The sequence below is a fragment of the Grammomys surdaster genome, unplaced genomic scaffold (assembly GCF_004785775.1).
Source record: "Grammomys surdaster isolate TR1022 unplaced genomic scaffold, NIH_TR_1.0 184, whole genome shotgun sequence".
Taxonomy (NCBI): Eukaryota; Metazoa; Chordata; class Mammalia; order Rodentia; family Muridae; genus Grammomys; species Grammomys surdaster.
The window spans coordinates 3,928,234-3,956,199 of record NW_021604629.1 but is presented as its reverse complement, the minus strand read 5'-3'; the positions used below and the strand labels follow the sequence as shown (position 1 = coordinate 3,956,199).

The 27,966-nt window shown below is 41.5% G+C and overlaps 2 protein-coding genes across 5 annotated transcripts in view; one reads left to right on the top strand and one right to left on the bottom strand.

The window, feature by feature from the left end:
- Rnf141 (ring finger protein 141) lies at positions 1-24,613 on the top strand. Of its 3 annotated transcripts, none has more exons than XM_028768090.1 (6): positions 1-91; positions 7,462-7,655; positions 10,683-10,791; positions 12,662-12,843; positions 16,700-16,807; positions 21,307-24,613. In XM_028768090.1, the coding sequence occupies exons 2-6, from the start codon at positions 7,513-7,515 to the stop codon at positions 21,455-21,457; spliced, it is 693 nt and encodes a 230-aa protein (XP_028623923.1). In that variant the 5' UTR covers positions 1-91; positions 7,462-7,512; the 3' UTR covers positions 21,458-24,613. The 3 variants fall into 3 exon arrangements, with proteins under 3 accessions (XP_028623923.1, XP_028623925.1, XP_028623924.1); XM_028768092.1 differs by lacking the exon at positions 1-91 and adding an exon at positions 250-382; XM_028768091.1 differs by lacking the exon at positions 1-91 and adding an exon at positions 518-605.
- Positions 24,614-25,793: 1,180 nt separating this feature from the next.
- Positions 25,794-27,966, bottom strand: part of Ampd3 (adenosine monophosphate deaminase 3) — a 43,880-nt gene continuing 41,707 nt past the window's right edge. For both annotated transcript variants that reach the window (XM_028768006.1, XM_028768007.1), the window contains exon 15: positions 25,794-27,482. In XM_028768006.1, coding sequence (XP_028623839.1) covers positions 27,306-27,482 — 177 coding nt within the window. In that variant the 3' untranslated portion in view covers positions 25,794-27,305. The remainder of the gene's footprint in view (positions 27,483-27,966) is intronic.

Here is a 27,966-nt window from a genome sequence, read left to right as displayed (position 1 = left end):
TTGCGGACCGCGCCGCTGCCGCCTAGTGGGTTTAGCTAAGCAGCGGCCAAGGCGGCGTCCCTGGCGCGGGGAGAGCGATGCCTTGAACAGGGTGAGCCTTGCAGCGCCGCCCCTCGCTGCGTCCCTTCCCAGCCGCTCCACGGTCCTGGAGCAGGAAGTGGAGGCCTGGGCAGCACCAGGGTGTGGAACCGGGCTTCAGGGGAGCTAGGGCCCACTAGTCAGGGCCTCGGCTGCGGACTTTGGGCGCCGATTCCAGGGGCGGGTGGATGCTCTGGGTCCGCCTTCGTCGTGGCGTCGAGGAGAGGTTTCAGGGACCAGTTCGCGCTGTTTTGAATCTTGGCGCTGGCGCACTGAGCAGTTTAGCTGTTGGTTAGCGGAGCAGGTGCGCCAAGGAGGGGCCTAGGGGCGGGGGCCGGGGCGGAAGGGTAGCCACAGGGTGGCCACAGGGCAAGACTTCTGAGGGGAAAGCCTGGGCCTGTGGTGTTGGCCAACCCTCCTACTAAAGCTGCCCTGGCAGTGCACCTGGGTCTTTGCTTGTCAAGCTAATTGCTACCTTGAGAACCGACATTTTAAAAAAAAGTTTCCTTGCTAATCATAATTGTAGGGTAAGTTGCCTTCTGTGTGCAGTTTCATTACAAAATGTGGGGTTACTATTGTTGGAATTTGTCTCCAGCCTACCTATTAAATAAATGGCAGTGTGCTTTCATATTCTGACCCAGCCCCATTTCCTGATGCCCAGCATTTCATGTCCTTCTATTGGCATACATGTAGCTCTAGTAACACTCTCAGTTGCTTTTAATCTTTATTTCTCAAACTAAGATTATCTTTTTCACACACCCCTTACCATGCTTGCTGTAGGATGAAGTTCATTCTTCAGAATTTTACCTGGGCTGTGAACTGCCACCCGACCAATGGTCCTGATAGTTGTCTTTGAGAAGTAATGCCTTCTGAATTCAGAACCCTCGGGAGTTGCATGGATTTTGTTTTACCCCTTCCGTGCTGGCTGGTTTCGATTTCTATTTTCCTCCTTAATATGATTGTGTTTTTCAAGAATATGTTGTTTTTGTCATTTGGTATAGGGGAACCATATATATAAGGGACATATAGGATATATATTCTTTGAAATTCTCTTAACTGGAGGAAGTTGATTTCTCTTTCTAAAAAGGTAGAGAAAGTGGAAAGAGAATATATTTTTTTCTAAGTCAGAAGTGTAGTTACTAAACACACTGGTGTTATTAGAACTCCAGCAATTACTCAATACTCTGTTTGTATATAGGTTTTCAGTTTGTTTGTTTGTTTGTTGAGATTTCTTTAGTTTTATTTCTCCTCCTTAATACCTTTGACCCCAGAACAGGCATTCTAGATTTTATACCGACTCTGACCAACCTAATCATTGGATATCTGTGTTAATTTCAACAGCTAGTACCTCTTTGTAAATTTAGACTTTGTGAAAATAGTGAATAATAAAGTAAGTAGTATCCTTTGAGTCCCAGTTGTAGAACTTAGTATGTATTACTAAGATGGAAGATGTTACAAAGTTTAACAAATTTCACAGGTGCCTTTGGTACTGCAGTCATTGTCCACTAGTCATCTGGTGTGACACCAGAAGTCAGCCTTGGATACTACACCTAGTGGCCAGCAAGTCCCAGGGATCCTCCTGTCTCTGCCCTCCCAGCACTAAGATCACAAGTGTGCCACTGCTCTGTCTTTTCACATGGGTTCAGAGATAGAACCAAGGGCCTGGTGCTTCTTGGAAGCGCTTTCCCAGCTGAACTTTCCAGCCCTCACCCAGTCGTCTTGCGCTTTGATGGACTTAGTTTCCCTCTGCGTCATTTCTGAACAGCTGATGTTTCACATTTTCAGGAAATTCCTTGTATCAGAATTATTAGTGATGCGGTTGTTATATTCTTATAAGGAATACTTGAACTACAGCAACTCATTTGTTAGAAAAAGAAGCAGTTAACTGTATATGCCACCCACTGAAGAATGTGGCATATTCTTGGAATCCTTGATGTTCCTGTGAGTTTCAGAATAACAGCTCTTACTTAGAAAATCCTCAGGCTACTGTCGGGAAGCACATCTCTTTCTTACTAGAAGAGATCACAGCTCCTTGAGGAATTTTGACCACAGACTTGTATTTTACTGAAATTTATTGCCAGTGGTTTGCATATTATGTAAGCAATACTTCTGCTCTATGATTTCAAGAGAGATACTTTGTTGTGAAGATTTCATATGTGTTTGTGTGTGATGTGTGTGTGTGATAAGTTTTCACAATTTTATTCATAAATATAATTTTAAATTCTATGTCATATTAGTGTGGATGACTGAGCTAATAAAAGAATACTAGATGAATGATAAAAAAAATTTCTGTATTGACCAGAGAAATGCTATAGACTTACCTACTACCCAGAAGCAAGAGCACAGGTGTGTGTCCTGAAGAACTCATGGGGGAAGTGAGTAAAGTGACTTGATTGAACGGTACATGCTGTGATAACAATATATAAATCTTCAAAGAGCAATACTGAGAAGGTTGGTGACTGAAGGGTGGTCTCAGCAGATTGCTTTTGTGGATACTCATCTCAGTGGCTCCATACTATATGTAAATAATCATATTTTTACACTACTGATGAAATTGGTTAATATTAGTTAAATGCAGGGTCTTCCCTCCTAGCCAGTTTGAACACCCTCATTCCGTGCCCTCAGGTAGGCATGAGTCATTGAATCAGTTTTCTGGATATTAAACACAGTTACAGGAAAACAATATGCTACCTCACACTATAAACCTTGCCATTCAAAGTTAGGGTACCAGGGAGACAATGCAACATTTTCTAATTCAAGAAACAACAAAGGCTTCTTTTCAGATGGGTTTTGAAGAGCAATGTAGGGTATCAAAATAAGACACTTGGGCATGAGAAGCCTTTTAAGGTACAAATACAGCAGATAAAAGAAGTGTACTGGAATCTTCCTTTTTCTTCCTTAAAGAGATAGAAGAGACAGTCATGTGATGAAAGTACCTTTTACCTGGAGAAAGGAAGACATCTTACGATCAGAGATAGGTCTCAAAGCCAAGAGAAATCACCACAGACTTGTCTGAGTAACTCGTTCCTCACTACTTTCCCACAGTTACAAGCCCTACCCCCAAGTCTATTGTCATCTTTTTTACAATTTACTCATCTTTGTCCAGTAAGTATATGTGCCCTGGGTCCTAGTTAGAGTCTTATTTTTCTTATGAAGACTTCTCCACACAACGTGTGTAGTTTTCTTCTATTTATTCAGTTATTCTTGGGAACAGCTGGAGATCCAAAAGTAAAGGAAGAAACTGTTACCTCCCTACAAATTTTAATTCAGTTGTCATGAGTTCCATTAAGTTTTGAGACCATTTTAGAAGTTTGGTTTCCTTTGTTAGGTAATGTAGATGGAATTGGAAGTTTCAGGCTGTCTGATTAGAGTCTGACTGTTTAAGCTGATACAGCAAAGCTTGAGGAAGTTAGGTTTTATTTTGAGAGCAGTGGTTCTCAACTTTGCTAATGCTGTGACCCTTAAATACAGTTCCTTATGTTATGATGACCCCCAGCCATAAAATTAGGTTTACTACCTCATAACTGTTTTTGACACCGTTATAATTATGGAAATACCTGTGCTTTCTGATGTTCTTTTGGGGTTGAGAATCGCTGGGTTAGACATTAATGCTTCCACTTTGCACCTGGAAAATTCTCTATGCCGCTCATTGGATAAACTTGCAATCTTTAAACATTTTCGTATCATGTCATTGAGAAGTTCACGTATGTTACAATAGCACTTCCAATCGCTGGCTGGTAGGGCATTCTTACAGTAAGTCTGGACTTTCCCTCTGAACTTATTGGCTAATCTCTTTGTACGCATGAAAAATCTCACTTCCTCTTCCATGTGACAGCTCATCAAATATTTGAACAGGCTGTTGTGCTGCCCTGGTCATTACCTAGTTGTGCTCAGCCACAGTAAGTTGCCTTGTTTCTGTTTCTAGACCCGAGACTTAAATATGTTCTACTCTTTTAAAGGTGTGACTGCCTTGAACTGAAAATCAGTCAATCAAACAAACAAATGCCCTCCTGCTTAACCCAGTAGAGTAGGAGACTCCTTGCTGTAGACATCTGTTCCTAGCAGGAATTTAGAATTATTTTGACATCTTTGCTAGACCTATTATAATGTTATTTTAATCTAAAGCCTCAGGACTTCTGTTTTTGTGCTGCTTTAAAGCACATCTTACCTTGGTGCTTTTGTGCAGTCAGCTTTTCAGAACACATTCAAGAGTTAATATCCTGCTGTAGTTATAGACTTAGCAAGTCTCTTTATTGAATAGATATGGTTCATTCATTCTAGTTTCAGTCAGCCAGATTGGGCAAGCAGACCTAATCTTGTCTTCCAGTTATCTGAAAAAAATCTTACATATCCATCTTGATGTTGTTTTTTGTTTTGATGTCAATAGCTCCCTTCTCTAAGTAACCCCAGTGTGTTTTATTTCCCTCAAAGGTACTGCGATCTACCTATCTCATGCTTTGGAAGACCTCTGCCTAAAATGTCCTCCCACCATGCCCTGACTCTGTTACAAACCCAGACTATCTTTCTGGACTCAAGTGTTTGCCAGAATTTCTTTTCCAACTCAAGACCAGTGTCTTTCGCCTTCTTCCAGGCTTTCAAGTCACCCTGTACTTGTTTAGTTTAGTGCTTCTCGTTTTGTAATTTTTTTTGTTGTTGTTGTTTTGTTTTTCAAGACAAGGTTTCTCTGTGTAGCCCTGGCTGTCCTGGAACTCACTCTGTAGACCAGGCTGGCCTCGAACTCAGAAATCCGCCTGCCTCTGCCTCCCAAGTGCTGGGATTAAAGGCGTGCGCCACCACCGCCTGGCTCGTTTTGTAATTATATACTTATTTGTATCACTATTGCCCTTCCCCCAACTGTGTTGGGTGCCCTGTGGTGCCAAGAACCCTGTCTTTTCAAGTTTACTCACCATCTTGTCTCTAAGACATAAGCACCACACACAGTACTTATTAAATATATTTTTATTTCTTTATTTTTAGCTTTCAAGACAGGGTTTCTCTGTGTAGTCATGGCTGTCCTGTACTCGATCTGTAGACCAGGCTGGCCTCAAACTCACAGCAGTCGCCTGCCTCTGCCTCCCAGGTGGTGGGATCAAAGGTGTACACCACCACCACCCAGATAAACATAAGTTTTAGAAAGACCATGTATGACAGTTGTTTCCAGTTGGTCTGTAGACATTTACTTATGTTATTTCTACACATCTGAACCAGAACATGAAGGGTAAAGATAGCATTCATTTAAATATCTATATTCCTTAAATGTAAAGTTACTGCTTTTCTTGATAGGTTTTTGTTGTTTTTTGTTTGTTTGTTTGTTTTGTTTTGTTTTTTGCCATACCCTTATTTTCACTTTATAAGTTCTATTTTATATTTTTTCTTAGGTTTTGGGAATTTGGGAAATTTTGTTTGGAAAGTGTCCTTGCTTAGAATAAAATGGAGTTCAACACTATTGTGTTTAGAGATGTCACTAGTTTGTACCACCCAGGAACCACTAAGGTGAATTCCCTGGACACCTTCTCTAAGCTGGGAATCTTAATGGTTCCTCTTTGGATGTACTTGGTACAAACCTGTTATACTTTGACATACTTAAAATGCAATCTTTTGCCTTCAGAGGTTAGGTTTTGGTAGTCTGAGTGTCCTTCTTTTTCATTATCCCTCTAGTACAGTATTTATTGCTACCATATATGTTCAGATTGAAAATAGTAATGGGGGAATTTTGTTTTTAGTATAATTATACTTTTGCTATATTTAAAGTAATTTTTAAATACTCCTCAGGCAGTACATTAAATTTTAATACTGAAAGTGATATATATTTATGGCTATATATTTTGAAGTCATACTTTTAAATGTTTAGTTGTCTTGTGTATATGTGTATATGTGTCTAGGGCTGCACATACTACAGTGTATATGTGGAGGTCAGAGGCAACTTTCAAGAGTTGGTTCTCTCTTTCCATCTTGTGAGTCCTGGGGATAGAACTCACGTTGTCAGCCTTGGCAGCAAGTGCCTTTGCCACCTTGCCAGCCCTATAGTTATATTTATATCTATTTTTATTTTTATTTGTATTTATATTTAAAGCTATAATGTCATTTTTATTAAGTGATAAAGCAAGCTAAGATTCTCTTCTAAGTAATTGTTACTACTTGCTTTACGTGGTAAAGGTGTTAATTGAGTAAAAGATAGATTTTTTTTTAAATGGTAAATGAAATGAAATTTCTTTCTTTCTTTCTTTCTTTTTTTTTTTTTGGTTGTTTGTTTTTTTGTTTTTCGAGACAGGGTTTCTCTGTGCAGCCCTGTCTGTCCTGGAACTCACTCTGTAGACCAGGCTGGCCTCGAACTCAGAAATCAGCCTGCCTCTGCCTCCCAAGTGCTGGGATTAAAAGCGTGCGCCACCACTGCCCGGTGAAATGAAATTTCTTGAGGTGGGAATTCTAACTTCACATCTGCCTCATACCATGGACTTAACCACTTCGTTCCTCATAGAATAAGGATACAAAAATACATCTACCCTATAGCATACTGTGAATAATAAATGATGTCACATATGGAGAGCATTTAGTTTGGAGTGTGACATATAGGAGACAGCCTGGAAATGTTCTTAGGAAAATGTAGTCACTTGACTGTCTCTTTCCGTGTGTGTGTGTGTGTGTGTGTGTGTGTGCATGCGTGCGTGCGTGCGTGCGTGCATGTCTGTGTCTGTGTATGTCTGTGTGTGTTTAATGACTTTTTTTGGTAGTTAGAGACCCATTCCCTCTTCCAGTACCTTAATCATTTAGCTGTATGATTCTGAAAAATTAACATAAATCTTTACTTTAAAGACTATGGTTAGATACATTGTATGTCAGATTCATTTGAGTTGACTGAATCCCCCCTTCAGGTACTTGTAGTTTTTTTTTTTTTTTTGAAGGATGGGTATACTGAATATTTTTATGTCAGCTTCGTCTAAGCTAAAGACATCTGAGAAGAGGGAACCTCATCTGAGAAATTGCTTCCATAAGATGGGGCTGTAAGCAAGCCTGTAGGTCATCTTAACTGGTGGTCAGTGGGGGAGGGCCCAGTCCATTGTCAGTGGGGTCACCCTGGGCTGGTGATCCTGGGTTCTATAAGAAAACAGAGTCAGCCAGCCATAAGGAGCAGTCCAGTAAGTAGCGTCCCTCCATGGCCTCTGCATCAGCTCCTGCCTCCAGGTTCCTGCCCTGTTTGAGTGGCTGTCCTGACTTTCTTCAGTGATTAACTATGATAAAGAAATATAAGCCAAATAAACTCTTTGTTCCCAAGTTGCTTTTGGTCATGGTGTTTCATCAAAGCAATAGTAACCCTAACTAGGACAAAGAGTATATTGGTGTCTTTATATTTATGTAAAATAACTTTTGCATTTTATTTAACAGAAACTATGTGAAGCAGAACTCTTTCTGAATTCTGAAAGACATCATTTCACCATGGGACAGCAAATTTCGGATCAGACGCAGTTGGTTATTAACAAGTTACCAGAAAAAGTAGTAAAGCACGTCACCTTGGTTCGAGAAAGTGGCTCCTTAACTTATGAGGAATTTCTTGGGCGAGTAGCTGAGCTCAATGACGTGTAAGGCCTGCTCCTCTTTATTCTGTTTTCCCTTAATGCCCCTGTTTGTCATGACTGTAGGAGGTGACCGCATGCACTGATGGTGACAATTTGAGCTTTTTAGCATAAGTTAGAAAGTACCACATTGACTGTCTGCTCTAAGTAGACTTCAGTGTAGCCATTTTAAAATGTGGAAAGGGAACAGAGGGATGGAGGAACTTAAAATGATATTTAGAATACAGGCAATGGGTATAGCGAAGCAATTCTGAAATGTATTGTAGCTCAGCCGTTGTGTACTAAGAGACTAATTGACTCTTGTGTAAAAGTACTTACACTTAAAGGAGCACATAAACAGAAGAGAATTTCCACTGTCACTAAAGGGAGCATCCCAGTGTGCCAGTGTGTGTGGCTGCCTGTTGTTCACTAGTGTGCATGTGCAGTGAGGGGTCACTTTAAGTCTTTTCACCTCTCCTGAGTGAATCTCTGTCTAGGATAGAGTGCCAATTTCTCCACCTTGAACTTAGTCTTTCTTTATAGATTTCATCTCTAGTTTTTGTGCTGATTGATATAGAAGCTTTTAGAATACAAAAGGCTCTTTGACCTTGAATGGCCTTAGTTCCCTATGCTTTCTCAATACTGCTGGTTTGTTCCTGCTGTGGCAGAAGGGTGGGTGACACTTTTTCCTCTTAAACCTTCCTCTGATAGAACCTATTTCTACTTTTCTTTATTCTGTATGAGTCTTCTGTCCCTTTGGGAGTTTAATTAAAACTTGCCTAAGATATTTTAAATAATATCTTTAAAAATATTCATATTTTATGTGTATGAGGTTTTGCCTGCATATGTTTGTGCACCACATGCATGCCTGGTGCCTGTAGAAGCCAGAAACGGGCACCAGATCCAGTGGGAATGGAGTTACAGACCATTATGAGCCGTCATGTGAGTGCTGAAAATTGAACCAAGGTCACCTGGAGGAGTAGTCAGCGCTTTTAACCACCAATCCATCTTTCCAGTCCCCTTAAGTAAGATCTAAAAGTTTTCTCTAGTCTCTTCAATCTAACCTGTTATCACTGAGCACATAATATACACAAAGCACTGTGCCAAGGGTTTGAGTATTTAACTGACTAACCATTTTAATTGATTACTCAGATATTGATGACACTTCTAACCGTCTCTGAATTGGAAGTTTCTTCCATTATCCTATATTACTTCTTCTTCAACCACCTCAAAGCCCATGGCCACTAAATACAAACTCGTAGTAGTATAGTCACTATTAATAGCATTCAGTGATCTGTATGCACTGGTTCCAGAGGCATTTATGACATAAAGGACATACTAACGATATGAAACATGTTAGGTAAGAAGATCATACGTTCTTTATGAATGTAGCTGTATTATTTTCAGTCAGTTATGAAGGCTAAAGGACAGTCTTAAGGTTTTATCAGGAATTGCTTTCTTTTAAGAACACTGGATTTTACTTATTGAAAAAAGAAAAATAGCTTGTTTCTGAGATCATATTTGTAAGGAATAAAAAAGGACCAAGAATTTAGTAATATTAGAAGAATTGGTTACCTTATTCTTGTTTCAGCTTTTTTTAAAAAACAGAATACATTTATTTATTTATGGAGGAAGTGTACATGTAGAGGTCAGTGGTCACTGCTGGAATTTGTTCTCTCCTACCATGAGCATCCCAGGTATTGTAGGTGGTCAGGCTTGATGGCAAGGGCCTTACCAAGCACTGGGCCATTTCTCCCATGCATTGTTCCAACTCCTAGGAATTTAATAACATTTGCCATCCTTTAGTCCTTAAATTTATATATGTAAACTCAGATTAGTTGATGAAATTTTCCTTACTGATATAAAGGTTCTAGGGGGAAAAAAGCTGTGTTCTGTGATATCACCTGTGTGCTAAATTATTGGGTAATAGTAAAAATACATTTCTTTTACTTATTTGGCACAGGATATTTGAGTGAGTTTGAGGGCTTGTTTTGTTTATTTTTGATAGTTTTCTTGCTTTGTTTTGTTTCTGTTCTAATAGTGTTGAGAAACAAACCTAAGCTCTTGCTGGTGTCTGCATACTAAGCAGTGCCAGCACTGTAGCTTGAAACTCTTTTCCATGGGCTATTGTTGAACACTCCATAGGTGCAGTGCTTCCTGCTGCCCTCCAGCAATGAAGTCAATCCTACAGAGGTGTGGCTTGGTATCCAGGAAGCAACTGGAAGCTGGCACAGCTGAGTTGTTTCCCTTGGCTGACTGTACTGACTGAGGCCAGTTACATTACTTAGCTGGAAGACACTTAACTGTTTGCAGCTGTCCTGCTAGTGTTCCGAGAACAGTGAGCAGTAATACAGGGAGCTGCAGTGATAGGTTTTCAGATTGATTGCAGTTGGTGTTGATAGCAAGATACTGAAAGTGTTGTGTGGTCTTTATGCTAGCGAGGCTTGTAACCACTTCATGAGGAAAGGGCAATAGAACTATACTTAATACTACAAACTATTAGTTTTGCCTGGCCAAATTAAAAATTACTATAAATTAAAAGCTTTCCAAAAAGTATGTTAATGTGGTTATGTAACAGAACTCAAGCAAGAATATGGTATTCCTCAGGGCTGTGCACATTTGGTCAGCATTTGTGTACACTAAGCCAGTAAACCCTTACTTAAAGTCCCAGGTTTCTTGGGCTATGTTTGTCAGTGTTGTTCTTGCTTGTTTTCTTTTAGGCAGGACCTCCTGCAGCCCAGGCTGGCCTCAAGCTCGCCTTGAACTCCTGATCCTCTGTCCTTCTGTCTGCCAAGTGCTGAGATTATAGGCTGCTGTCACCATGCCCAGCCTTGGACTAATTTTTTTTCAAAACATCTTTTTTAGACACTCAAAAGATACGGAGTGTGTGTTCAGGACATTCTCTGTTCCTGTGTTATAGGAGTCTATTTATTATAGTCACTTTTGCTGTCTCTGACTTGTTATTTCCTTCCCTCTTGGAAAGGGTTTCTTGAGTCTGGTTTCAAAGTTCTATTACCTTTTCATAAAAATAACAATTGTGCTTGCCTCTTTCAGAACTGCTAAGGTAGCTGCTGGCCAGGAAAAGCATCTTCTCTTTGAGGTACAACCTGGGTCCGATTCCTCTGCCTTTTGGAAAGTGGTTGTACGGGTGGTCTGTACCAAGGTAAGACTGGTAGAGTCTTCTGTTTCAGAGCTTAGACTGTTTTGGTAGTTAGAGGCACATTTAATAATGTCATAGATTTTGTAAATAAATGTTATTGATTTGCTAGTCTTATAAAGCTTAGTGGTGTGTGTGTGTGTGTGTGTGTGTGTGTGTGTGTGTGTGTGTATGTGTGTGTAGGGGGCATGGGATGTGTGGTAGTCTATATATGCATGTGTACATCATGGTCGTGGCCAGAGGTCGACATCAGATGTCTGCCTCTCTGTCAGTCTTCACCTTTTTTTTTTTTTTTTTGAGACAGAGCCTTGCACAGAACCTGAAGCTCACTTGCTGTTTTATCTAGACTGGCAGGCCATGTACCCCACCCGTGCCCAGGATCTGTTCATCTCTGCTCCCCCAGCACTGAACTTACATACACATGCCATTGTACCCAGATTTTATGTTGTTACTGAGTAACTGAGCTTGGGTCTTCATTCCTGTGTGACTGACACTTTATGGCACTTTACCAAGTCATCTCCCAGCATCGTTTGGTACTGATGTTGCCTTCAAGCTGTCTGACTCTCACTGTTCTTCAATTGACAAGTCAGAGAGATTATTACAATCAGAGAAAGTGGCAATCAAATTATGCCCACCTCCCAACTGTCTTCTGAAGCTTTAGCTTGCTGTGGAGCCCTCAGAGGACACCATAGTTAGCTCTGAGATGAGACCTTAAAACTTGGTTATCTCAGGAAATCCCTTCTTTTAAAAACATTGGATTACATTCATGTAAGAACAAACCATCAGAGAGGTTGTAGTGATTTTGAGTTATGGAGTGGACCTTTTATGAGAGACATACTATCTTGTAGTTTAGTTTTTGTATTGTAGATAACTGCTAAAAATATCATGGAAGCTGTTGCAGAAAGCTTTCTGCTCCCAGTAAGTTAATCAGAATAGCAGTTCTTAGCCACAGGCCTTTGAGAGGAAATGAGTTTTATTTGCTCTCCTTCAGTCTCAACCCTTCTTCTAAAAGGTAAGACAAGCCATACAAGTCATAATTTACACAGTTGTGAATGCCCAGAAGTCCATTCCTGACCAGTCAGACTCTGCCCAGATGAGTCACTTGACAGTCTGAAATACATTATATAGATGATAGCACTCTGTTTATGGACATGGATGGAGTCTGCTTAAGCAAGTCTTAAGCAAGTCTTGAAGGATAAAAGGTAGTCTGAAGAGTTAGAGCTATCTCAGAAGATGATTTAAGAACACTGGATTTCATTAATTAAAAAAGGAAAAAACTTTATGATATGATTTTATGATATATGTATGATAATTGTGTGTGTGTGTGTGTGTGTGTGTGTGTGTGTATCACTAGAATGAATGGGATAGTATACTGAAAGTAAATGTTAGTGAGTCACAGACCCTAGAGATGTACCAGTCTCTGCCTCTTCAGTCCTTCAATGCTTGGCTTTTTTTTTCTTTTTTTTAAAAAAACATGGGTTCTGGGGATCAAATGCAATACACTCTACCAACTGAGTTATTTCTTCAGCCCCTTTTTTGTATATAGTTATGCTTCATTTTGTACTTTTAAACTAAAGCCAGAATGCTACATTAAACTTCAAAAAGCAATTGAATTTTTTGATTTCACAAATGAAGTGAATCAGTGGCTTGGACATCTTCCATAGATTGTTTCTACTCCTGCTGGGATGAAATGCCCCAGGGTAGGGTAGTACCCAAGGGGGGCTCTCCTTCTCTGAGGAGAATTGAAGAAAATGTGTATGTTCTTTTATTTAGACTATTACTTTCCTAGATATATTGTGCACTGTAAATTTCTATTTCCCAGGACATTTGACTGACTGCTGTGTGTCTATGTTCCCCTCTCCCTTTGTGTTTCTAGATTAACAAAAGCAGTGGCATCGTGGAGGCATCACGGATCATGAATTTATACCAGTTTATCCAGCTATATAAAGACATCACAAGCCAAGCTGCTGGAGTGTTGGCTCAGAGCTCCACCTCTGAAGAGCCTGATGGGAACCCATCCTCTGTAACGTCTTGTCAGGCTAGTCTCTGGATGGGCAGGTGTGTGAGCCACAGGACAATGAATAGCAAAGTGCTAAGATCACAGTGCATTCTCCCTAGCACTCTGTGACACCCTCAGTTCTGCTGTCTCAGCCTGTTGTAGGCAGGTCAGTTTTAGGTTAGTCTGTCTTTCCACTCATTTCAGTCCCAGATTAAGGTGGCTCACAGCAGGAACTGTTTGTCAGCTTACTGTCCAGGAATCCACTCTCCGTCTCTTACATTTAGACAGGAGATACTGATGCATTCCCTTTAACAGATTTTTAAACAGTTGAAGCCCTTTATAACATTATGTCCAAGAATCTGGCAAAATCATTTCAGAAGTTACTTAATTGGAAGTTAAGTTTTTAAATATTGTCTTCAGGCCTTGGTGTCTACTCAGGGAAGAAAAGCAGTGGTGTACATATGGACCCTTCATAGGAGGAAGTGACATCAGCTGCAGTTTGCCATGACAGTGCTTGTTCACTCAGGCCTCATATCTACTGTTCTTTGTAAGCTCCCCTATGGTTTTAGGGTGTGAAAGCTCCCACCTGTGGCTGCTTGATGTGACATAATTAAATTTGTAAATATCTCATTGGAAAAAGGCTTCTGTGGTTCCAGGCTTGTTAATGTTCTGTCTTACTGTGACACTGGGTGGTGTGATGCAGAATCTGTGTCAACTCTGTCCTCTAGAGTTAGCGTCTGACAGGAGTTTCTCTCTATTGCTTCAGGTACAGTTGCATTTTCGCTTCACTCGTAATAACTGGTTTCCACGTGCTGTGCTGTTGTCGTTGACTTGTGTTTTCCATTTGGACTTCCCTGTTAGATTTACTAGTGGGCTATGTTACCAGCCTGCTGTGTGAGTGTCACAGTGCTGTAGCAGTGCTTAGGCCTGTCAGAGGTCTGATTTTTCTGCCCTTTTCTTGTCTGACTTCAGAGTGGTGATCTTTTTCTAAGTGTTTTGAAAGCTGAGAGTGGTTTTTTACTTGCCTCTGTAGCCACACCACAAGAAGTAAAAAGTTCCTTTTGCGGTCATGTTCAGGAAGGTGGTGAAAGTGTGACTCAAGGACGACTAGGAGAACAGTGCCAGCTGGTTGGGTGAGCTAGTACTTGGCTTCACGTGTTGTGAGCCTCCACTGGTATCCTGATACCAGGTCATAGAAAAAGGACTTTGTATGTAGAAGGAGAGTCTGGGAGCTTTCTACAGTTTCACTTTATGTTAGATGTGTTGTTCTATAATGGCTAGTTTTGTGACGTACTTGCAGTTCATTAAATCCTAACAGTGACTCCATGGGGATACAGTTGATCAGATGAGGAAGTAGATTTAGAAGAAGTAAGTACGTGACGAGAAGCTGACATAGGCAAGACTCAAACGTTTAGCCCATTGCAGCTCAGTGGTTTGGAAGAGGAGCTGGAGCCAGCTCTGTGGTGCTCCGATGCCACTAGTCCCAGGAGCTGCTCTGTCTGTCTGTCTCTGCACTAACATGTCTGAGCCATAGCTGACTGAAGGGAAGCCAGCTTGTACTTAAAAGTTGCATTACTGCTAACGTCCACAGCTCTGTGAGACTCACTGCCTCAAAGGAGCAATCTGCTCACCTAGACAGCGTTACTAGTGTGAACGTTTTCCTTTTCCCTTTTGCCTCAGAGTAGTCTGGGCCTCTGGAGGCAGCATAGCAAAAGCCCTGGAACCAATTGGCCTATGCTTGAGCCTTTACTCTTCTCTTTCATCAGTTTCTCACCTTTTTAAGAGGATGAGAGCAAGGGCAAGTGCCCCAGAGCACTGTTGGGGCAGTTAAGTGAGTTAATAGATGGTACACACAGAAGGTGTCCTGCATGTAATGGTATGTGTGTGTGAGTTACCTGTCACCATGATTAGTAAATCATTAGAGTGTCCTTGAGTGGAGAGGCCATACCCTCTGGAATTCCACCAAACAAGTCTGATCTCTTCTGCCTGCCCTTCAAATGTTTGAAAACTACACAAATTCCCATTGAGCCTTGTTCTCCAGAGTGTCTCCAGATTTTGTTCATGTGGTTCTCCGTACCCTAGAGGCTGTCCTGTCACTGTGGGCATGGGGTACCTTCCTCTGGCAATCTCTGTGTCTCATTTTTCTCAGACTACAGTGCTATTATTTATAGCCGTCTGCTCCTAACTCTGAAACTTTCCTGTCAGAACACCCTGTCACTCTTTTGGGGAGTCTGTTATAGTCTCTGTTGCTGACATCCTCAGGTGAAGATTTGAAGCCCATAAGCAGAAATGCTAAATCAGTGGAACTGAAAAGGCATTAAGATGTCAGATATGTATAGAAATGTTGATGTGTCTATTTATACGTGACTGATGTATTGTATATATGTGTGTATACACAAGTGTATGTGTGAGCACACATATCAGATTTCTATGCATATAGGTTTCCACCCATTTCACCATTTCAATTCATGGGCATGCTTTTCTCCATGACCAGAGCAAACATGAATCTGTTACCTCCCCCTCACAGTATGTCTGTTGTAATGCTCCTTAAACCAGTCCCCGCTGTCTCTCAAGAGCTGTGAGACAAGGTTCTACCTGGTTTCCCTCTCTGTAAACTATCTCTTGCTTTCCACTCTCAGTTAACTTTCTTAAAGTCCTGTATCAGCAAGAGCTCATGCTGCTGCTAGTTTGCCTGTTAGAACAAGTTCAGAGTTATTATTCTGACATTAAAGACTCGGATTGTCTTTGCTATATAATCAGTCTTTTCCTCTCAGTTTAACTGCTGAGCATCATGCAGCCTTGCATGCACACACACACACACACAGACACACACACACACACACACACACACACACACACACACACAGAGGCTTCATGTTTTCTTTTATGCCTCCATGACTTACTTTATGCTCCTAGTTCTCTGTCAAAGTTCCGTGATTTTTTTTCCTCTCACATTTCCAAATGTGTGTACTTTACTTGGCACATACTATATGTGCTGTACATTTGGCATTTCTTTATATTATATTCAGGTCAACAAATTCCAAGTGTTATTGCCGACTTTCATGCTATGCTGTAAATACCACAGGGAATGGAAATTATATCAGACACAGCTCCTACCCATAAGGAGAGTGGGGCTATACTTTGAAATGTTCAGTTTAAAGCAACAGGAAAGCGCAAAGAATAAAACATTGAAAATCACTTTTGGAAACATTACATTCAAAAAACCTAACCTATGAGGTGACTAACCAAGGAACAGCTGTATGCAGTTTTTAACTCATTTAATTGAGGCTGAAGTTGATTTTGAGAGCAGAAGGAAATGGATATTTTAAGCTGAGCTACTGGAGTTGGGATTGCCTAAACTCCCTGTGCAAAGGAGCAGGGCTCCTGTGGCGCTGGCTTGTAGCCAGCATCAGTAGAAGGTTCTCTCCCAGAGCTCCCTAAGTCTCCAGTCCTTTTGTCTTCTCTCTGGAGTCTGATCTTAGGACCCTGCTGCCTCTTCTCTCCTCCAATACTGTCAGTGCCACTGTAAGGCCCTGATGACGAGGCATCTGTGTGTGACCCTTATGGCAAATAAATTCTATACTGGTCGATTTCCTGTATGTAAACTTAATATGCCTAAAATGGGCTGAGTTCTTTCAGAAAGACTTAAATGTGCAGTTTTTTGTTCAGATTTAGTTTTCTTTCACCTGCACAGTATTTGTCTTTTACCGTCTTTAGAAACTTAACATTGGTGTTTCTTCCCTAACATATTTGCTATGCCCAGAAGATGTTAATTTTGGTCTGACCTTCGCTCTGCATGTAAGTCGTGCTGTGGTTTATACTGTGGGTGTTTACTGGTGCTTTTTAAGGCAGTGAGACAAAGTAGGAAGCATATGCACAGAGACTGTCATTGTCCAGCTCAGTTGTCACACTCAGGGTGAAGCAGCTGACTGATGAGGAGGAGTGTTGTATCTGCATGGACGGGCGAGCTGACCTCATCCTGCCCTGTGCTCACAGCTTCTGTCAGAAGTGTATTGATAAATGGTAAGTTATCCACTGTCCTTGGGGATAGCAGAGGTCAGCTGGGACTGAATCAACAACTGGAAATAGAAACACTTGAGTGCTAACCATGAGAGCTTTGCTCTCTAGTCCTCTGAGTAGTCCCTGTGGTATGCTGCCCCCTAGTTCAGTATTTTCATACCTAATGCTTGTGAAGTGTGGGGACACAGCATGGTTTTGACACATTTACTTTAAGAGTCTTGATGCCTGATTTGGATCTAGAATCAGTTCTTTTTTGTGCCCCCCCCCATTAATTCTCTATATGTGTGTGGAGGAACCAAATCCTCAACTGTGGGATCTGGAGGGATATTAGCTCAGTTAATTGAAGTCATTTTCTTATAAGATAATGGAACATTTAGGAGAATGTATAATGACATGGAGTAAACTACATGTGTCTAAATAGAAATGCTTTAATTTATGTGCACACTCATGAAAGCTGTCACAATATGAAGAGAAAATCCATCACTCCCAGAATCACCTGAAGCCTGGTTCTTAGGCAGCTGTTAATTGCTTTCATTTGCTAACAGTCCTTTGGATTTGCTAGACTTTTTAAAGTAGCACCATACAGAGTGTTCCCTCTGTTGTCTAGTGCCTTTCATTCAGTGTAATCAGCTCAAGATTTAACCATGTTATAAGTGCAGATAATTAGCAGATAAAGGCTTCTTTATCTGTTGTGGACTAGTAGTTTTATGGACATCTATTTCGACTTTTTCTTAGGTGGCTACCTCAGGTGGCCAGGTCATATAGCAGGTGTTTCTCAAGAAATTGCCAGCTCACTCCCAAAAGAAGTCATACTTTAAAAAAAAAAATGTTGTTTGTTTGTTGAGACAAGATCTAGCAGTGTAGAGACCAAGAAGGTCTCAACTGGATCTTATGGTAATCCTCCTGCCTCAGCCTCTCAAATTTGGGGTAGATGTGTGCCACCATGCCTGGCTCCTTCTCATCTTTTTTTGTGCCCGCTCCAGTACCACATAGGAGTTCCACTGCCTTTGCCTGTGCTAGCCAGCATTGTAATCAGGCATGGGGCAGTGTCTCTATGGCTCTTCCTTTCATCCCCTACTGGCTGTCAGGTTATCATCTGTGCCTCTTAAATGATGGCCTAGTCAAGTCTTTGCCCATTCTTTATTGGGAGTTATTATCATATGACTGTACATGTTTTCTCTCCTTCTATGGCTTGTCTTCTTTCTCTTGAGAGTGTCTCTGAAGGAGAAGTTTTTGTTTCAGTGAGGCTAAATTTCAGTTTGTGACAGTGATCCTTTCTGTACAATCTTTTCCTGTTCCAAAGGCACAGAAGTTATTAATCTTCTACAAGTTTGGGATTTCACATTTAAGCCTGTACCCCAGTTTTATATAATTTGCTGAAAGACCATCTTTACTAACCTTTAAACCTTTTTTGAAATCATTTGTTCAAGTACACGACTCTTCTGTTCACTGATCTAAATCTGTTTCACTCCAGTCCCATGCTGTCCTGGTTCCTGCTGCCTTACAAGTCTCCCTATCTAGAGTCATGGGCACTGATCCACATGTTTTAATAGGGAGTTAGAATCAGTGTACCAGGCTTCACAAAAGCCTGCAGAGACACTGATTGATACTGTATTGACTATGTCAGTTTGGGACAGTTGGTTTCTTAATGTTAAGCTTCTCATTTCTGCAGGCAGTTTTATAGTGTTCAGTGTTGGAGATCTTGGCAGTTTTGGATATTTTATAGTTTTGTGCTGTTCTGAGTAGTTTTTGTTTGTTGCTAGTACATAAGAAGACAAATAATTTTATAACCATCTTGTATCCTGAAGTCTTATGAAATCCACTTACTTTTTGGTAGTCTTCTGCAGATTCTGTTGAATATCTTGATGATTCTATTAAACATCTGAACATTGTTTTCCAAAGATACTTTTTCTGTTACAAAATTCTAGGCCAAGAGCTTTTCCCTCCAGGCTTCACTGTTGGGCTCCACTTTGTCTCGTTTCGTGTTGTAGGAGGCGCTGTCTCGGCATCCTTCTCCTCTGGGGCAGTGTGGTTGTTGTAAGGTCTTTATCTCTCCACTGCCTTTAGGCAATTTGAGTAGGAGATGCCTTGTCACCACCCCACCCAGCCAGCTTTCTTTGCTTGGGATTTGTTTATATAGTAGGGCAATGGTGCTGTTGATATTGGAAATTTTTCAGCCATTGTTTTCTCAAATCTTGTCTGTCTGCTTTTCTCTACTCCCTTCCTTTGGCCTCCATTACCATGTGTTGACCCTGAACTTGTCCTCTGTCTCAGCCACTGCTCTATGGTCGCACTCACATTCTAGCCTCCGTTTCTGCGTTCAGTAGATATGGAGACTCTTGTACAGTGACTGTACTTACAGCTTTTCATTTATCTGCTAGCTCGAATGTCCTGTCAGTCTTGTGTGGCTTTATTGTTTTCCTTTTCATCATGTCTTACAATGTTTTTCTGCTGCTCATTTGCCTTCCAGATGTGAATTTTACCTATCTAGGTTTTAAATATTCTTAATACTGTAAATAACCAAGCTTTGTTTTGAAATATGGTTTGCTTACTTAGAAGGACTTTCAACTGTTTGGGGTCCTTTTACAGTTTGTTAGGAGGCCTAGAGCAAAGTTTAATTTCCTGTTACTCCTTTCCCACTGATGAGACAAATTCCTTCAAAATGCTGTACTTGGTGCTCCTGGAGTTGGAAGCACAACCGATGCTCTCTGTGGCCTTTGCATACAACTCTCAGAGCTTCAGTCTCCTAGCATTTGCGCACACTGGCTGGCTCTAGTGGTCAGTAGAGGGACCTGCTGTCTCTTGGTGTTTCTCTGTGGCCCTCTGCTGTGCAATGTTCTGCCCTGTGAACTTCGCCACCTGGCCTCAACTGGTCTTCAACAGCCAGCCAGGCCTTCTGATCCCCTACTTTTCGTTCTGAGCCCTGTAAACTCTCACAGGGCAGCTGACTTCCAACCACAGGCTCACTTTGCTTCTCAGCTCTTGGGAGTCGCGTCCCTGTCTGATGTCCGGTGCTTTATATTAGACCTCACCTAACACCATACTTCTGGACATTGTGTTCTGTGTGTCAGTTGTTTTTAGTGGGAAGATAAATCTGGTTCCTATTGACCAGAAGCAGAATTTGACTGCTCTTAAATTGTGATGTTTTATGTACAGAAAAAGCCCATCTTGTAAACCATCCCTGGAGGACCCCAAATCAACCAAATAATGTCTGCCAACTCTAAATTTCACATGTAGTTTTTAGAATAAGTTTCTCAGTTTTTGAACAAAAGCCAAAGCACAGTTGATAAACAGGCTGTTTTGGCCTTAGATTTCACTGAGATGAGAAAAAACATTGCCTTTTCCTTTGTAATGTATTTCTAGCTCAAACCATGGTATTTAAGTTTCTGAAATAGTATTTGATGAGAGAAATCCCTTTGCAAAACATAATCTTAAGTAATCATGTATATGTTCTGTGTCAGAAATTACTCTGCATTGGGTGTCACCTTTAGTCTTAAACCTCAAATGTTCCATCCCTATACAACTCCCTTAAGTCTTTTTGGTTTTAAGCCGAAGGACATTTTATTCTGACCATTAATTGTAATAACTTGTCAAAATTCTTTTGCTGCATGTGGTGGTGCACACCTTTAATCCTAGCACTTGAGGAGGCGGAGGCAGACAGAGCTCTGTGAGTCCAAAGCCAGCCTGGTCTATATAGCAAGTTCTATGCCAACTAGGGCTACATAGAGACTCAATATCTTTTTTAAAAAATGACCTTAATTTCTCAAAATAATAAGTAGTAATACCCTTTCTGCTAAGTGTGCCTACCACTGGCCAAACACGAGTTCCAAGGTGCAGTGGTTTCCAATTAAATTAAAAATAAATATTTAAACTTTACACATTTTACACTTCTTTGACTAACTCTCCCATTGGTATGAGGGGGCTTCCCCTTAGGACACATAAGGAATTCTTATTAAGGAAAACTTGGGTGCAGAAATAAGAATTGAAGATTTTGGCTGGTGGTAGCAAACAAGATGAGGGGACTAGGTATCTTTCTCCTGGAGAGGATTAGATACTTTGCAGTATATCCATACAATCCATGTTTCTGACAAAGAGTAAACTCAGGTCAGGTATGTGAGAGCATGCTGCAGTCCCCAGCCCTGAGAAGGCTGGAGCAAGCAAGCTATCAAGGCTACTCAGAGGAGAAAAGAAAAAAAAGATTATATACACCAGTACACAATGGTTTATAAGCTGTAGGTACAAGGTCAGCGAGAACATACACATTCGTTCCTTTCCCACATATTTGACATTTCAGTCATCCTAGTAAAATATGAAGGCAACTAGTTGACCCTGGGAAAGAGAATTAAAGGTTGGGATAAAGAGAAAGATTAATTTAATTCTTCATTGTACACTTTTATGTTGTTTGCATTTTTAAAGCCATGTACTTTTCAAACAAACAAGTTCTTTTAGAAAAGAAAAAGAAAAGAAAAGAAAAACTTGTTTTGCTTGGATTTCCCTGACAGGAGTGATCGCCACAGGAACTGCCCCATTTGTCGCCTACAGATGACTGGAGCAAATGAATCGTGGGTGGTGTCAGATGCACCCACTGAAGATGACATGGCTAACTATATTCTTAACATGGCTGATGAGGCAGGCCAGCCCCACAGGCCGTGACTTGGGGGAAGACTTCCTGTTGTTATTCCAAACTACAAATACACTGTTGTCATAGAGGAGGGACGTTGTGGCACACATAGAAATATCAGTTTCCCACCCTCTTATTTTTGCTATTCTGATAATATGTCCCGTTCTTAAATAAACTCCCATGTCTTCCAGCAATGGTGGGCTACAGTTTGCTACTGTTTAGCCATATTTCCCATAGCCCACCTATTCTATGTTGCTCTTGAGCCCTTTGCTACAGATAGCAGCAATACTTGACACTACTGCTTTTCAGGGAGGGAGGGACTGTTCTGGCATCTTCTTAGTGGGTTTTAATTTTAGAGTGTTGACAGTTGTAGCCATCTGAGATAAGTGACTGAAACTAATGTCTCAGCTGGAACCTGAGTCGAGTGTGCTCTGCCCCTGGATCCTTCAGTACTGTGGCCCAATAGCTTCCCGATTTTATACGTCACCTTTGGCCTTGGGTTCTGGAACGACTCTCTATGTTGCCATGATGCAGCACACAGATTAGGACTGTCTGGTTGGGACTCTGTCTCGAAGATGGACTATACTGGAGGGATCTTCATGGCTGTTTTAGAAATGCATCTCCAGACCTGAATAGGTGTCCATTGGAGTTTTCATAATGCCCATGTAGCTTGAGTTTTCAGAGGGAATTTTTTTCTTTATAGAAACACACATTTTATATTTCCAGGTTACACTGAGTCATCCAATCCTGAGCTAGACTGCATTTTAGGTAAAAATACCTTTCTGAGGCTTCGGTTTCCTCAAATTTCTCAGATTAAAAGAAGAGGAAGATCAGGTAAATGTCTTCACCATGCAGTTGTAAAACTCCAGAATCCAGACCTCGATTGGCTTTCTCCCCATTTCTCTGCACTATTCAAGCTTCTGGAGAGAGAACAGTAACAGGAGTGCAGCCTTAGCGACCTCGGCAGTGGCTTATGGAAGAAGATGTTAATGCTAACAGTTCAGCCTATAAAAAAGCTAGTGTATGAAATAAGTCCCCTTTAAGAAATTTTAGCATTCCATAGAAATCTTCTCACTGATTTTTGGCAATTTGCAAATGTTCCTATTTTCCTCAGTATAGGTGTACACAATTGAAGTTACTGCTTATTGATTTTTGATTCAGATTTTAATGAACATTCAAATAAAATCCCTTTCACAGAAAAACATCTGACTTGATTCAGATTTTAATGAACATTCAAATAAAATCCCTTTCAAAGAAAAAGGTCTGGCTTGATTCTGCACCACAAACACTGAAGATATCAGTAGTCTACTCACTGTAATGACAGGACAGTGACATGCATACCAGATGGCTAAGTAGTCCTGCACAGTGCTGTCATCTATCATACCTTAGCTGTGATGGTTTCATGACCTTGAGAAAGCCTTACTCTGCTGTAGGTTCCTATGGAGGAACTGAGATTGCATTTGTGGTTTTCAAACATAAGCATTTCAAGTAGATGTTGAGAGTCTATTCACACTGAGTGCATACACAATGCTACCCCATTACAGAGAAGCTACATTTTACTAATAGAGGTTTTCTTATGTAAACTTTAACAGTGTGATCACTTTTAAGTCAGTATATGAAAATGTGAAAATGCATTGGTGATACAGTTTCATTAGAATTTGTGAATGAAAAACTTCTGTTTTGTAAAAATAATAATTCAGGGCTAGAGGTGTAGCTCAGTTGGTAGAGTGTTTGCCTAGTGTCTATAAAGCCTGGCTTCCATCCAGCACTGCATAAAAACAGTGCTGCTGGTACACCCCTACTACCCTAGCACTTGAGAGGAGGAAGCAGGAAGACCAGAAGTTCCAGGTCATCTCCACCACATAGTTCAAGAATAGCCTGGGCTACACTGAAACTCTATTTCAAAAAAATAAAATAAAAAAATTGGGGTGGTCAGGCTACAGAGCTAACTCAGTGGTAAGAGCACTTGCTGTTCGTGCAGAGGACCAGAGTTTACTCCCCAGCATCCACATTAGTGGTTCACAGCCACCTGCATCTCCAGCTCCAGGGGGTCCAACGCCCTTTTCTGATCTCTAGAACACCCACATGCATGTTACACACAGACACACACTAACAAAAACAAATCTTTAAAACATATTTGCAGATGATTGAAGCTCGTCTGTTGATTGGCAAGTGCTCCATAGAACACATTCTTTAAGCCTTGGGATAAGTGATCTTCTGAGGTGTTTTCTAGCCCTAAAATTGTCCTTTTGGATTTAGACTTGCTGGGTTTAATTCAAATTGTGTCATTTCAAAGTGTTTCTGAAATGAAATGCATAGTTTAGGGGTTGGGGATATTTCTAGCAATAGCCAATACTTCTGTTCCCCAGAATCCTTCACTTTTGAAAGAACTGAAAGAAAGAGTTCAGTGACTTGCTATTGCCCATTTCCCTTTTCTTAAAGTGTGAGCTCTGAGATGCTAACTGGTCTACTGTGAAGTGTCATGTCTCCAACTGCCTTATCAAGTAGTGAGCAGAGTTCTCTATGCATTCCGTTGAACTGGGTGGTGACTCTTCAGATGTCAACAGTAGGTAGGTACAGTAGGTAGAGTTCACCATAGGATCTAATCATAAAAGTTGTACATTTGTCTCATCAGTAAAATGTATACTTTTTCTATTCTGTACAGCTTTGTCTTTTTAAAATAAGGACTACGTAAATACACTTACCATGGTAGGAAATTGTGTGCCTTCAGAGATGTGTGAACTGCCTCCTGCTTTAGGGAATTGTTGTAAATTGTATGTTAGTGCTGTGCTCACTCAGTAACAGTGAGTTGATTCGGATACTGTAGACACTGGGTTTCAGAAAGAGTCTGACTGTGTGCTGATGTAAAGGCTGAGAAGAGCAAAGCCTGTTTTATTCTTAGGAGAAACTGATACACTGTGCAATAAGTAAACTTTGCAAGTGAACATTAGCTAACTAAAAAGACTTTTGCTTATGTAATTGCACATTCTTATATACTAAATATTTATATTTATTAGAGGACTGTTTTATATTATGCTCTGGGGATCGTGATATTTGTGTGCTGTTTTGAGGTGATTTTCTTGTATTAATGTACAGCTGGGTAATAAGGCTGCTTGGAAACCTTTGGTTCCCTGATTTTTTAACACTGGGAAGTTGGGTGCATTAAAAGATAGTCTGAATAACTGGCATTCGTAAGTGTTGGGAGTTTCTTTGTTTTGGGGGGGAGGGTTCTCAACTGAAGCATACTTTACCTGTCAGCTCATCACCTACATTTCTGAGGGGCAGCACGGCGGACGGCAGTGTAAGCAGCTGCTGTGACTTTGATTAGCTTTTCTGTCCTAGTACCCATTAGACAGAATAAAGGATTGAGCACTGTGCTCTGGCAGTCCTGTGCTTTCCATGTAAAAGGATGTAGAGAATGCTTTTCCATGTAGAGAAGCAGCTTCAAATCTTAGTGCCAAAGGGGGAAAGCAGGAGGAGGTGGCAGCTTTGGTGTCTGTCAGCCATACTGTGGAGAAATACATGTTACTATCAAAAGCACAAGAGTTCCTCAGATGTATTTTGCTAAATTACCACTCTATAGTCTTCGCTCTTCATCGGCTTCTGTTTTAACGGAATACGGCGTAAAGATGAGAGCACAGGAGCCAGAGGCTGCATGTCTGTGGTGCGTGCCCCTTTTCCTGGTGGTATGGTTATTCTGACAGTCATGGTGCAGACACCACATTTAGGTGCATCATAACCAATCATTCTCCTCTGTGTGTGAGAACCAGAGAAAGATGAGTGTTGTGTCATGAGTTCACCCCTCAGCAAGCAATAGCTACTGAGAGAGTCAGCCAGGGATGCTCAGACCTGCCTTCATTCCAGACAAAAGTGTGGATTCACCAAGTGGGGAGATGGTGCTGACTTTCAACAGTACAGGTTAAGTAGGTATAAGGCAACCATCCACCTTTAGGAATCAGCCAGAGGGTACTGTCTGGAACCTGAGCCCGTATACAGTTGCCGTGGCTTCAGGCAAAAGGAGGGATTTACACACACACACACACACACACCAAGAGGGTCAGGGAGCACAAGGATCTAATAAAACAGAGTGTTAGGGAAACAGGTATCTGAGCAGCTTTCAGGACAAGTAAAACCACCACACACTGGTGAACAAACTAAGACATCATGAGGCAAAGAACTCCATCCAGATGTGGCTTTGCGGATGCTCTGTGGGCCAGGCAGAAGCTAGGCTCAGGTGCCAGATAATGACCACGAGGTTGCCTGAGCTTTGGCTTGGAAATTGTGGGTTTTCGTTGTCAGTGTGCCACTGCTCAGAGGTTTTCATGTTCCCCATCTCAAAAGTAAAATAAGAAAGAAACATTTGCTCTGTTGGGTCACAGTCCTAACAGACTTTATTTGTAGTCTTTAAAAAAGTATTTGATACAATGAAAAACTGTACAATACTTGCTATGTTTGGGCAAATGTATACAAATGGAGGCTTTTCAAAAATAATCCCTCATAATGACAGGTTTTCGTTCGGTTTCATACTCAGCTGGGTAAGATAGTCTGTGTATATGCTAGTAAAAGGATGACATGGTTCCAAACACTACATGACCACTGGAAGGACGGCAGAGTCACAGGACGGGATAATTAGTTAAATGAGGATCTTCCAGGTACAATTAGGTTCATCTAACTATGGTGCAGGACTTCCTGCCTTGTGAGTAATTAGGAAGGTCTTTGAACGTTGTTGAGTATTCTGCACATACAGATGCCAAAAGAGAAAGTCATTCGATTACTCCATATTTATTTATTGAGCACCTACTGTGTTCTAGGCACTAGTAATGAAGATGAGTCGTCTGATAAAGCTAAAGTCCATGTTAAACTTAAAAACTCTACGTGGTCCCTGGGACCGTGATAGCTTCTAAAGAAATCTGCTTTAAAATAAAATGCCCTGTGTTAGAGAGATTCTATTTTAAAAATCTAAAATATGTGAAGCCTAAAACAGTAGGAGGAGGCAGGGTAGTTGGTCAGGATGTGACTGGATCAGGAACTTGGCTCTAGTCCTGAAGTGTGTCCTGAAGCATACTTCACTGCCCTGAGGAGTCCCTGGTCTGATTCCTGGGGGAGGTGGTGACAGCTATAATCGTAGGATATTAGAGCCAAAAGGAGCAGAGGTCCTGTGCTTTTCAAAGGCCTCCGTTTAAAAACAAAAAAGTGAGAACAGCCCCAGAACCTCACCCTGTATCTTCCCCAGCCGAGGAGTGGACCATGAGATGGATTCACAGAACATGGTTTGAGATGACTGGAGTCCTAGATGAGGAAAATAACATAGAACAGAAGTGATGACCTCAGAGGGTACATTGGGCTTCCTAACCAGACAGGAAAGAGGGATGCTAACAGGGAAAGAAACTTGTTTAAAAAATGCACAAATAGTCAACAGGGGAGCTTTGTATTTTCTCTCAAGATAGCCCCTTTATGAAAGGGAGCTTTGGTGGGGGTTTAAGGCAAGCAGCCAGCCAGACGCCAAAATGAGAACTACACTATAGGGCCTGCTGAGAGGAGTGTGGCAGACGACACACAGGCCTTGTGTCACTTGGCATTCGGCCTTGCAAAGTCCCAGCCCCAACCATGTAACCACTGGCAATCACAAGAGACGTGGACAATCAGGGACAGGTGTACACAGTGCCAGCTCCCAGATCCCCACGGGAGGGAGCCAGCCTCTGGCTCAGAAATGCTAACCAAGCGAGCATGTCCATAGAGTGCAACCAAAATCAGGAGGCGGAGATTTCTTCAGAGGTGTCCCATCACAGATGGAAGCCCTAGCTTGAGATCTTGGCCACCGTTAGCCCCAGCAGACCTGACATTAAACCAAAAGGTGAAAGCGTGTGTGGACCGCTGGGCCTATTTGGTCAGGGCTGTGATCTCCTCTGACTTCATGGCATCGGACAGAAAGCTGAGCTCGTTACACAGGGTCTCGTAGCGGAATGCCATCCGGATCTGTGCAACATTTGTCTTTCGGATGTCATTGCCCTCTGGTCCTTCCTTGTAATAATTCTGACCCAAAAACTTCTGCTTTTCCTGTGGGCCAAGAGAAAAACAAGTGAAGCCAGAGTAATCTCTCCATCTGCACAGGCAGCTTTGATATGAGCCCCAGCACACAGACGAGTGTCCCTAATGCTGGTCTTCAATAGGACATCTTCCTCCCATGGGACTTCAAATCTCCCTGGACCTCCATGTTGTGACCCTGACCACTCAGTCATTCTCTCCATTGTTGCGGAAGAGAAGTACGAAATTGATGGGCCTACACTGGGTGAGGCAAGGGACTAAGACCAGGAATCCATCCTGAGCGGTAACATGGCAAACAGTCATGTTCCTGAAGAGGCCGGATCCCAGAACGATTCACAGCACTTAGGCCTTTAACTGTCATCTTCCCCAAGACCATGTAAGGATGTCTCTTTCTGTTAAATGACATTCCCTGGGCAGTAGCCCAGGTTCTCAGTGTTGGTTCCATATCCGATTCTTAAAGGAGCCATAGAAACAGGCTGAGTCTCGTGCGTGCACT